This window comes from Meleagris gallopavo, chromosome 4, assembly GCF_000146605.3.
Source record: "Meleagris gallopavo isolate NT-WF06-2002-E0010 breed Aviagen turkey brand Nicholas breeding stock chromosome 4, Turkey_5.1, whole genome shotgun sequence".
Lineage (NCBI taxonomy): Eukaryota > Metazoa > Chordata > Aves > Galliformes > Phasianidae > Meleagris > Meleagris gallopavo.
Window position 1 is genome coordinate 48,662,872 of NC_015014.2, and position 12,255 is coordinate 48,675,126.

Sequence of the window (12,255 nt, forward strand, 5' to 3'; positions counted from 1 at the left end):
AAAAAAGAAAGGAAAGAAAAGAAAAGGTTGCCCAGTATTCTTGGTTATATTCATTCTGCCTCTCTTTTCACATGTTTCTTTTGTTTCATTTTCTCTCTTGTGTTCTATAGAAAGTGAGAGGGAAATGGGAAGAGAAGTCTCTGCTCTGAGTCTCACCTTCACAGTCACCTTTATATATACTCCCATAAAGAAAAGGCAGCAAACACCAGATTTGCTAAATTATTGTTCCATATAAGAAGTTGAGAGCTGAAGCATACATTGGAGACCAATAAAAAAGATGATTAACTCTTCACATTAAAAAGCTAGTGACTTAAATGCAAAGAGGCAGTTAAGCTACGTTTAGATAACTTTAACACATAGTGTTTTCACTTATGTCAGATAAAAGGATCTCAGATTTAATAGGTATCCATTATATCAGTTTTGAGTCATAAAATTGTACAGGTCTTATGAAACAGCAGACGGGCATCAATCAATTTAGTAGATTAGCAGTATGATAAAGCAGACCAATTTTCAGTTAGTTAAATGCAGGATAAGAAAAAAAAAAAGTACCCACTAACAAAAATGTAAACTCACCTGAAGTTGTGGCTTGTGAGGTATCTGATAGCTGCTGGTTTGATGCGAGCAACTCCTCCCTGACTATGGCTTCCTCTTCCCGTGATAACACAGAGATAAGGTTTACCACCAGACTGTTGGTACTCTGTAATAGTAGGCACAGTAACAGTTAAAATTTACTCTCTGCGGAGACTTGGCATTCAGCACAACCTTCTCACCTCCATTTTTCTGAAAACTTTCACCAGTGATTTAGTACTTTGGTTTCTCATGCTGGCCAATGCACCTTTCATATAAAAGTAATTTCCCTTCTTCTGAAAAAGATACTCAGAAAACAAACAAACAAAAAAATGCAGCAAAGCTTTTTAAGTAAGTCTAGACTGCTTGCAATGTGCAATGTGATCATCGGGAAATTCTTCAAAATTCCACAGCAGCTTTACTGGTTTTATCATCTATTCTTTACTCGGGATTTACACCCTTTGGGAATATAACTAACTTAAAAAGAAGGATGTTATATACTTATTTTTAAGTGACAATAACGTGAATAAAGAAATTACATTTTAATGGATATATAAAGGAAGAAGATGGAAAACATAAATCCACGCAGTTTTTTGACAATTATATCACACTGTAATTTCTGCTACATTGCAGCGCGTGATTTAATAGATCAGCACACGGCCCTATGTTGTTCATACCCTACAGATAACATCAGTCCAATTGATGGAAGTTTGTAAAAGAGGAAATAAAATATAAATGAAGGCGTATTCTCACAACCACCAAGATTTGTCAGTTAAAGACGATCACAGGATATTTTTCCTAAACTTTTCTCTCTCGCTTTCTGTATTAGTTTGCAGTTCGTTGTGTCAGCACTAAGTATCCTGTATGATCCCTCTTCTATGTATGTAAGCAAACATGAATTTTTTTTTCAATAATGAGGTGAATGGAGTGAACAAGGAGCTCTTCCCACCATTCCTAAACTCCTGATGTCAGTGTAGCTTCAGGAAATTAAACTTATAGATCAGACTGTAGCTTAAAGCAAACAAATGTTCTACTCCTAAAACAAGATAATGCAATTTGATTAGCTCTGACTGTTGAACACTTAGTTTTTTGTTTCCACTGTGAGGAGTAGCTATCATTAAAAAGTTTTGAGCACTGGTAACCTGCACAAGAAATAGTTCATACAAAAACACTCCCAGTGCACTTAAATTTATAGGATAAACTAATAATGCAGAAAATGTCCTTTTACAGAAAGAACACTCAGGAAGCACATCTCTTCACTGGGAGACAAAACAAGCCCTCAAGCAAAACTCCACATGGCATTTATGGAAGCAGCATTATCTCAAGATCCTGCTGACGAATTTATACAACACTTATCAAAAGATAGTTCAAACTACACACCTTCCTGTGAAAGTTGAAGACAATATAATCATGGTGCTTAGAATTGCAGCATAGTGATTTTTTATTTCTTTTTTTAAGATTTTAAAAAAGCAAGAAAGTTCCAACAAAGCAATGCAAGTACGACACAAACATTTGCATTATCGTCTCTGTTAAAAACGCCATAAGGGATAGATCAAATCTTCGACAGATCAAGTTTTCAATAAAAAAAAAATAACAGAGGATAAAATAGAAGCAAGCAAACAAGTACAAAAGCATTTGGATAAAAAAACAGATAGCACCACTGAGCAAAAATAATCATTACCTTGCCAAGGAAAACAATTTCCATGGGGAAATTTTGAAAATAAAACTACACAAAAGGCAGCTGCTTTCACATGTTGCTGAATTACAACTGGACTCTCTGCTATTGTTGTATATAGTGATTTCTTAGTAGAGACCATGGAGAATAACTTTCAGGAGACAAGAATTATTAGCTTTTGCCTACCGTTGCTTTTTTCCTGCAGCACTCTGGACAACTGATTCACAGCTTCATCCACATGGAGACCATGCAGATCCAACACATTCAGAGGCAGCAAGGAAGTATTTACTCTTTCAAAGATTTGCGCAGCAGCAGCATGGTTGGCTTCTTTCATCTTCTGCTCATGAAGGCGACCCTTTATTCAAACGTAATGGAATATTACAGTCTGAAACATGATTTAAGCTCTACACCGGTTGCTGAGTTCAAAATGACAGTATTGACAGGGTGCTTTTAATCTCACAGTTTGAAGTATTGAAGTATTGACGTTTATAAGCACAACACAATTTCTAGAAGCAGCTCAGTGAAATCTACCCACAAGGAGATTTCATGAAATTTGTTTGCAGAAAACTACTCAAAGCTGGCAAAAAGAAGAAACCATAAACAGAAAGGGAAAAAGCTAGAGAAGGCACAAGAATATAAAATCATTACATGAGCTAAAAAGTTACTCTTTGTGCCAACTGTCAGATTTACTATCCTAATAATTTTACTTTTTGAAAGTATTTAACAAAAACTTATGAAACAGTACCAAAGAAACTGCCTAATTGCCCAGAAAAACCCTGCTGAGTTATATCTGAGGTTAGTTCTTCTGAGCACATTTCTAAAAATCAGACTAATCAAGAAGTGCAAAAACTTGACAAGTGGACTACTATAATTCCTAATATTTTTGACATCTCTTATGACTAATGATCTCAGTACAGCCTTAATTGGAATTAAGGGCAAGGAGTGGTACAGAACTATTAACACTACACCGCGAACAAGTACCATCTGTTTCCCAAAAACCTTGCAGGGATCATATCTGAGAGACTAAAGTTAACAAATTATGTCTTTGATGATCTGTAAGCACAACCTGAAATGAAATGAAAGACTTAACTCCAGGTACTGGACTGATGAGGGCTCAAGAGAACTGAAGCGACAGTCTGTCTTACACTTTCCTAAAATGGATCAGCTGAAGTACCTTAGTGTCAGACCAGAAATAACAGCCCCATAATTCTCACTTTCAGAGAACTACCAGAACAGGACAAGGCCACCAAGCATAAGTATTTTTTCATGAATAAAGGTACTTTGGCTCACCTTCTTATTACCTAAAAGAAAATACATTATAAATTTCCAGACTATATTTATAATTATGTTTAAGAACAAAAACAAAGGGAAGACTTTAAATTACATAGAGTGCTCCAAAAGTTATGCCTCCTATTTATTCCTATAGAAACTACAACAGATACAAAGAACACAACAATATCGTTTAATAGAAAAAAATCTCAGCTACAGAACACTACTCTTCAATATAGTCACCACATTAGCTACCACATTCTGGACAGCTGCATGGCTGTCCAGAATGAGGATTGCCCTTCACGTTGCTGTTGCCATGTTGAAGAGCACCACCCACTGCCTCACTGTGTTCACATCCACTGTTTGGTCCCCATTAAAGCTCAGCAAGTGTTGACGAATGTCAGTGAGTGCAATTTTTTCCACTTGGAAAAATTCAAAGACGCACCTTTGCTTCACGCGCACCTCCATGTCAGAGGCCCTTTTGTCAGACCGCCTCTCTGCTGCCATCTGTTGCACAGCATCAAAATGTAACAGAATATTGGTGAGAAGGTTCAGCCTCTATTGCCATATCACTAACATCTATCAGCCTCTGATACTGTGAGCCAACACAATAAAATAGGAGGCATTACTTTTGGAGCAGACCTAGTCATGTATGCTGAGAATCGTGGTTGAATCAAGACTGGATTGCCTGTGTTCCACAGCCAGAGTTTACCATGCTGATCAGCAGAAGATCTACGTTCCAGGAAACAGATGAATGGCAAAAAGCATGGCACACTACAGCACATTATCCTGATAGAGAAACAGCTTGTACCCATACAGACATATAAAATCAGGACAAAAGACAGCTGACAGTAATCTTCCAAAGACCTATTAAGGATGAAATAAGCACCATTCTGAGGCAAAAGATCACACTTTAATAATTGTATGATTCCTAGAAAATACAAGAGACCTGTCTAGAAACAGTTCCTCATCAGTTAAGAGGAGTTCCAGGGACATTCAGAGGATTCAACAGCTAATGTTTATTGCACTCACATCATGCATTAGTGAACCTGGAAAGACCATTTTGACACAAATCTTGGTGCTTACGAGTATGCAGATGAGAGAGTGCACTCTATGGGATATTTAGCATATCTAAGCACTTGCATACGATCTTTCATAAAGTTTCACACTGAATTTGGTTACATCAGTTTCATGTGTCAGCATCATTACTAACAAATCCAAGTTTAAGCATAAGGCGATTCTCAAAATACTGAACAAATCTATCAACTGCAGTAGGCACAACTTTGTTATCGCTTCCAATCTAGTATTTATTTATGTCTCTACAAGCAGAAAGAAAGCACCATATTTAAGTTTACCTGACGTGCATAAAATGCTGCCACAGGCTTCATTCCCATGTGATAGGCCTCCCCAGCCTTTTTCAAACACTCCTGCCTCTTTTGCTGGTGATGAAAAGCTTCTGCTCTAAAGTCATCATACTGTGGATATTCATATTCTTGAAATATTTCACTCAAAACATCATCCTCTTCCTTAGCTTTTCTTGCCTGTAAAAATTTGCAATGTTGAAGATAAGAATGTTTTCTAGGGTGTTTTTACTGCCATGGCTTTGGATACACTTGTAACTACTATTTGAAATAATAATAATAATAATAATAATAATAATAATAATAATAATACCACCTTCTCCCGATTCTTTGCAGCACTGTATGAAGAAACAATTTCATTTCGCTGAACACTTTCTTGAGCTATAACTGTTTTTACAGGATCTGCCTCCAGAACGCAGTTCAGAAATTGTTCGGTCTGCTCTAAAGAATAGCTGTAAATGATAAGTAAAATCTGTGACTTTCCAAAGATATTATTAGCTGGTACTTTTATTAAAATACACATTACAGACCTTCATAGTGTTACAGATACAAATGCCTATGAATATAAAGCACTAGAATCGAATTTTCCAGCTTATTACAAAAAGACTTTGTCAAACGTATTGCATTACTGACATCAATGCACAAGCAATCTTACTCATCTGAGAAGTAATTGAGGGGCACTCAAACACAAAAAGGACAATTAAATAGTAAAGTAAATTGCATCATATCTTAATAAAACACACACATCCATTTAGAAGTAAATGCTGCTGTCTGGGTTGCATAAGTTATTTTATCTTAAATCTCCTCTGGACTGTGTTAAATAGTACAAACTAGCTTAAAACAGCTCAGTTTTCTGAAACTTATGCAGTTATTGTATTTCCAGTCAATTTTTTGTTAAGAAATTTAACACAGTAAGAATCGAAGATACTAGATTACTTTTCTAGTAAGTCCTTTTTCTTCTTAATATTTTTCTTGCTGTTCAGTAAGCAGACAAGAGGAACATTGGTAAGAAATAGATTTTAGGAAAAACAACACTATAACAAAGATTTCATATGTGAAAAATAAGAGAAATATTTAAGCTGTAGAGGTGGATAAACAATTTATTTTAAACATTTCACAAGGAGAAGTTTTGATAATAACCTGGGCAAGCGGAAAGACTGATAGATAGGCATGCAAATCTGTGTGGAAGGATAGACATTCAACTGGCCAAGGAAGAAAAAAGGGAAGTTTCTCATGAAAAGAAGTTCAGCTCACAGAGACTTTAAGAAGGTTGCCACATACACCAGAAATATAATGCAGAAAAGAGAAACAGAATGCAAGCAAGAACAGAGAGGGCCAATTCCTTCATTGCTGCTTTAGTAACCAGGAAACTACTAGCAGCTAACATCAGGCAATAGCAGCTTCTCTCTTGGTCTGGATGCTATCTGCTGTGCAACCACCGTTACATCCTTCGGCAATTCATCCCACTTAATTTACACCTCAACTCTAGAGCAAATACACAGTTCCACTAACTGCAGCCAACAGTCAGATACGTACTTCTCCTGCTGAGATAAGCCGTCTATTCTTCAAATGAAGAATCAAGTGTAACATAATTTCAGTATTTTTTTTTTTTAAGACCAGTTACTTTTGCCATATTTAAATCTACAAAAGTCATGAAATGCCAGTTCAAAAAAAAAAAGGCAATAATGTGGAGAACCTTAACTCTTGATATTTAAGGCAACAAATGTGCACTACAAAGTAATACCGAATAGCAGTTTTACAAAGAACTTTAAAGACTTCTTACTTATTGTCCTTGAAGATATCCATTAAGAAATTTTGATTAATAGTCGGAAACATCTCAAAAAGTTGCTTCTCCTTCAGTTTAGCAGCACAATCTTTTCTAGCCACAGAAGGAACACGTTTCTATCCAGAAGACAAAAGAATAATATTCAAGCTCATGATTAGAACAAAATACAGTAACAGTGGAACCAGCTATAATGCTATTTGTTAGGATTTCAAAAAAAATATTCACTCAGTAGTTACACAACCACAGCAATGATAACACATCAGTATCAGCCTGCCACACTGATTTGATGAGAAAAAAGGATAAGTGAGTTGTACTGCACACCACTGCAGTTCTCTGCAGTCATTTGAAGTGATTCAATTGGAGCTGGCTCATAACTTGGAAGATGTAAAAGAGCTACCTTTAGAAGGACTTTCAGATTAGGAATGCATCTGATGCTAGCCTATCTGGTTCAAATTAAACTTTTAGGAAGTTCACCTCTACTCAGGAATCTGCAGAAAGTAATACTGAGAGGTTGGGATTTGAAGCCATGTTTTCTTACCAAACAGAGGAAACAGTGCTGTCCTAGCGTAAATTATCTGAAGTTACGGTGTATTAAATACATCTGTAAAGTTGCATGGAGAATAATCACACATACACATTATAATTACACTAATTATAGCCCAATATAAATTGATCGTTCTGATCATCCCAATACTCAGACTGCAGAAAAAAAAAGTTAGTCAAAAAAAAAAAGCCAAACTCCATGAATCCAAACCTGTGGACATCACATTACTGTTATCAGTAAGCCACATGCATGCATTTTAAAGAAAGAATCCACAAGCCATTCTTTCAAACTACAGGCTAATGGCATCCAAATTTCTTTACTGGTAGGAAAAAAATTCTCTTTTTCTAGGACAGCTGTGTATCAGAGACAACTACCAACAGATCTGCCTGTTTTGAATTGCCCCATAGTAGAGGGCAGTATTATGCACACACAACAAGGCAGCATTTGGGAACTGCGTGGAAAATGCAAAACAAAAATCTCTGCAAATACTGTTATTTTCTGACAAGTCAGTACAGAAAACCACTTGAGATTATCCTCAAATACTTTAAAATAAGTCTCATTTGTTAGGAATGTTGTGGGTTCTTCTTAGAAAAAATATTAACAAATTCAATTTCTAAATAAACTATGCAAAAAGCTAAATAAGAAATTGCTGATATTTCTTTCCTATTAAAAAGTACAGGAAGTCACACCAATCACCTCTCTCTTTTTAAATGAGCCATGAAAGAAACAATCAAATGCAAATGCTAACCTGTATAGTGAAAAGCACCATGATCTGTTTGTGAAACAATCAGAATGTTACATTTTAAAAAGGAATTAAAAAAAAAAAAAAAATCAAACAAACATTTACCACAAGCAAATGTCTGTATCACTGCAGTTAATAACACTTATGGACATGCATTTATTTCTTGAATTCTGGCTGTAATAAGCAGCACAAAGATGATCACTACATAAGACATTCCATTTTACTAATGGTAATGAATCATACAATCTGTATAAAAACTGTGATACTCATACCAGATCCTCTTTCTCCTGCATAGCTATTTCTTCAGATATTATTTGTCTGAGAGAAACTTTCTGAGTTCGAGCATTCCAGTGATCCATAAAAGGAAAAATTTCTGATGTTGCTGCTTTTTTAGTCTGCGTTTCGTCAGATGAGCTTGAAACCCAGTTCATTCCTTTCTTCTGCATTTTATTGTCTGCATTTTGAGATAACAGCATTTTTGAGTCATTCATATCTATCTGCTGAATCAATGTAGAACCTTCAAAAACAGTAAAAATGAGGTGACAAGTAAAACATTAGTTTATTTACACAAGCAAAGTCAAAATAATTAAGATGCTTTCCAGCCTAGATAGAATCATAGAACCACAGAATTGATCAGGTTGGAAAAGACCTTTAAGATCAAGTTCAACCTCAACCTAACCATACTACCCTAACAGCCCACCAGTAAATCATGTCCCTGAGCACCACATCCAAACAGGTTTTAAACACATCCAGGGTGGTGACTCAACCACCTCCCTGTGGGGAGCCTATTCCAGCTCTTAACAACCCTTTTCCTGATAGCCAACCTAAACCTCTCCTTGCACAACTTGAGACCATTTCCCCTCGTCCTGTCACGTGTCACCAGTGAGAAGAGAACAACCCTGCTCTCACTGCAAGAAACCTTTCAGATATTGGAAGAGAGCAATAAGGTCTTCCCTCAGCCTCCTCTTCCCCAGACTAAACAGCCTCAGTTCCTTCAGCAGCTCCTCGTAGGCCATATTCCCCAAGCCCTTCACAAGATTTGTTGCCCTTCTTTGGACCTGCTCCAGCACATCAATGTCCTTTCTGTACTGAGGTACCCAAAACTGAACAGAGTATTCGAGGTGAAGCCTCACCAGTGCCAAGTACAGAGGCAAGATTACTTCCCTAGTCCTGCTCACCACACCATTCCTGATACAAGCCAGGACGCCACTGGCCTTCTTGGCCACCTGGGCACACTGCTGGTTCATACTCAGCTGACTGTCCATCAGTACACCAAGCTCCCTGTCTGTCAGGCAGCTTTCCAGCCACTCCTCCCCAAGCCTGTAGGGTTGCCTGGGGTTGTCGTGATCAAAATGCAGGATCCAACACTTACCCTCTTGAAACTCATACAGTAGGCCTCTACCCATCATCTAGTCTATGCAAGTCCCTCTGTAGTGCCTTACTATCCTCTAGCAGATCAACACTTCCTCCCAACTTGGGGCTGTCTGTGAACTTACTGAGAGTGCACTCAATCCCCTCATTAAGATAATTGACAAAGATTGTTAAATAGGAGTAGCCCAAGTACTGAGCCCTGGGGGACACCACTCATGACTGGCTGCCAACTGGATTTAATACCATTGACCACAACTCTTTGGGCCCAGATATCCAGCGTTTCACCCAGCAGAGTGTATGCCAATCTAATCCATGGGCAACCAGCTTCTCCACGAGAATGTTGTGGGGGACAGTGTCAAAGGCTTTAATGAAGTCCAGGTAGACCACACTGACAGCATTACCTTCATCCACTAAGTGGATTGCATTGTCTTAGAACAACATCAAGTTTGTCAAGCAGGATCTACCATTCATGAACCCACGCTGACTGGACCTGATCCCCTAGTTGACCTTTAATTGATCTCTGATGGCTCTCGAGATTATTCATTCCATAACTTTCCCTGGCACCAATGTGAGACTGATAGGTCTGTAGGTACGAGGATCATCTTTCCGGTCCTTTTTGAAGATGGACGTCACATCTGCCAGTCTCCAGTCCACTGGGACACCCCTTCTTAGCCAGGACTGTTGAAGGATGATGGAGTGTGACTTGGCAACCACATCTGCCAATCCCTCAGCACTCTAGGGTGCAATCCATCTGGCCTCACAGATGCAAACACTTGTGAGTGTCCAGCTTTTGAAGGGTCTATTCTGCTCCCCATCACTATCTTCCAGCACAAGGTGTTGTGTGCCCAGAGAACAATTAGTCTTACTATTAAAGACTGAGGCAAAGAAGGCATTAAGCACATCAGCCTTACCCTGATCCTTGGTCACTGTGTTCCCCTCTGCGTCCAACAAGGGATAGAGATTCTCCATAGCCCTCCTCTTCCCGATAATGTATTTACAGAAATATTTATTGTTGTCTTTCACCTTAGTGGCCAAGTTCAATTCTACTTGGGCTTCGGCCTTTCCAATTTTCTCCCTGTACAGCTTCACCTCATATTGGTAATCCTCATAAGCTGCTTGCCTCCTCTTCCAAAGACCATAAATACTTTGGTCATTGTTAAAAAAGGATACTATTATTGTAGAAATCAACCTTTCTTACTTCTATTTTCCAAAGACAGTTTGATCATCTTCACCTACTTCCTAAAAGAAAAACCACCAGATTCCCCAGATTCATCAAATTTTCAATGTACCTTGCACATACATAAGGATATGTTTTTACAAGATAATTACTGACTTATGTATTTATATGCTTACAATGCTTAACGTAATGACAGATGCCTCCTAGGAAGTTGTGCTAACAACACTGATTGGCCATTCAAGTGGGGATTTTGCACCTACACTGCAATCCAAGTCTCTACCCCAATTGTATATAAGAGGGCTGAGATGTAGACAAACATTTTTTCTTAGGAAGCTGAGTGACTAGAAACTAGATTGACAGATTTTAACACTACCTGAATAATGACATGCATCTTCCTGCAATAAACAAGTAATCTGAAAAGGACAACAGTGTGTGCATGTTGTAGTTGTGACCTCCTTCCCTCATCACCTGCAGAAATATTCCTCTGTTAGTAATTATCTTGCTGCATCTTTTCTTCCCACAGAGATAAGAGATGTCCTATCAAACAGCTGTTTCATCCAGCCAGAGCTTCTCTAAATTCTTGCCAGTACACAAAATTATTTGTTTTTCCCCTTATCTACCTAGGATCGGTGATGCTGCATACAATTAACATTTGTTCTACAATTCTGCAAAATAGTGGTAAATGAGAGCCAAGGTCAATAAATTAAAGCTTAGCTTAATGATCTGTCCATCATTCTTTAACAATAAAGTATTTGAAATCTTACTAAAGTTTAAAATAATTAAATGAATTTACAATGTTTTTGTTTTTTGTTTTTTTTACAGTGAATACGTAGCATACCTTCTGCAGACAACTTCCATGATTCATCTCTCCTCTGACGCTTCTAAATGAAAACAGTAAAAACGTGACTGTTAATAAGCTAATAAATTAATAACATAGAAATTCACATTGGAACTATGCAAGTTTTTGCTTCTAGGCAAATCAACTGTAAAATGTTTCACAGTATTTGTCAAAGATTAAATATTTTAAAAGAAATGCATTTAAGAAAAATATTTTAAAAGTGAAATTTAAAAGATAAAGATATTTGCAAAAGCACAAGCTTTAGAAACATTCCCCACCACTAACATTTCAAAACTGTGTTATCCCAATGTGTAACTAAATAAACCAAACAAAAGCATGTCTGAAGAGAAATCCAAGTTTCATGTGTTTATGTTGAAATGGAGATAACTGAACTCTTCAACCAACATACACATAGATGTTTTCTACACACAGTAATTCATAAAATAACTTTTCCTAGATGTCAGAATGTCATAAATGATTTTTGGCTTGCATATATTTTATCAATCTTGTAACGTGATTTCATACTATGGCCCTTCATTTTCAAGGCTCCTGTTACATGATGACACACTGGTAACTAGTAGTCCACCCCTTCAATTGTCTTTCTAGAGCTCTTCCCATTACAACATATCCACATACTCCACACAGTTCACAAAATACAATTGTATTTTATCACCGATCTCACAAAGATATTTACACCTTACACAAATCTTTAGGCCAGGACATACAGACAAATGGTCTGACACAGCATTTCACAGCAAAATAAATCTACCTACCTGAATAGATTCTTTCCATTTTTCATGAATCACTTTTGCCAAATTCAGATCAATATGAACCACACAATCCTCAGCAGTTAGTGATCCTTGTGGAAGAAAGAAAGTACAGCCATCAGAGCATACTACAAAATCTTATCCACGCACAGAAAGTA

At 37.3% G+C, this 12,255-nt stretch overlaps 1 protein-coding gene across 3 annotated transcripts in view; it reads right to left on the reverse strand.

Annotated features, from left to right (window-relative positions):
- N4BP2 (NEDD4 binding protein 2) overlaps positions 1 to 12,255 on the reverse strand; it is a 42,140-nt gene that overhangs the window by 4,719 nt on the left and 25,166 nt on the right. For all 3 annotated transcript variants that reach the window (XM_010710272.3, XM_010710271.3, XM_031553152.1), the window contains 8 exons: positions 12,104 to 12,189; positions 11,331 to 11,373; positions 8,217 to 8,461; positions 6,656 to 6,774; positions 5,189 to 5,324; positions 4,867 to 5,052; positions 2,429 to 2,597; positions 574 to 697 (listed from right to left, as the gene is read on the reverse strand). In XM_010710272.3, coding sequence (XP_010708574.1) covers positions 574 to 697; positions 2,429 to 2,597; positions 4,867 to 5,052; positions 5,189 to 5,324; positions 6,656 to 6,774; positions 8,217 to 8,461; positions 11,331 to 11,373; positions 12,104 to 12,189 — 1,108 coding nt within the window. The remainder of the gene's footprint in view (positions 1 to 573; positions 698 to 2,428; positions 2,598 to 4,866; positions 5,053 to 5,188; positions 5,325 to 6,655; positions 6,775 to 8,216; positions 8,462 to 11,330; positions 11,374 to 12,103; positions 12,190 to 12,255) is intronic.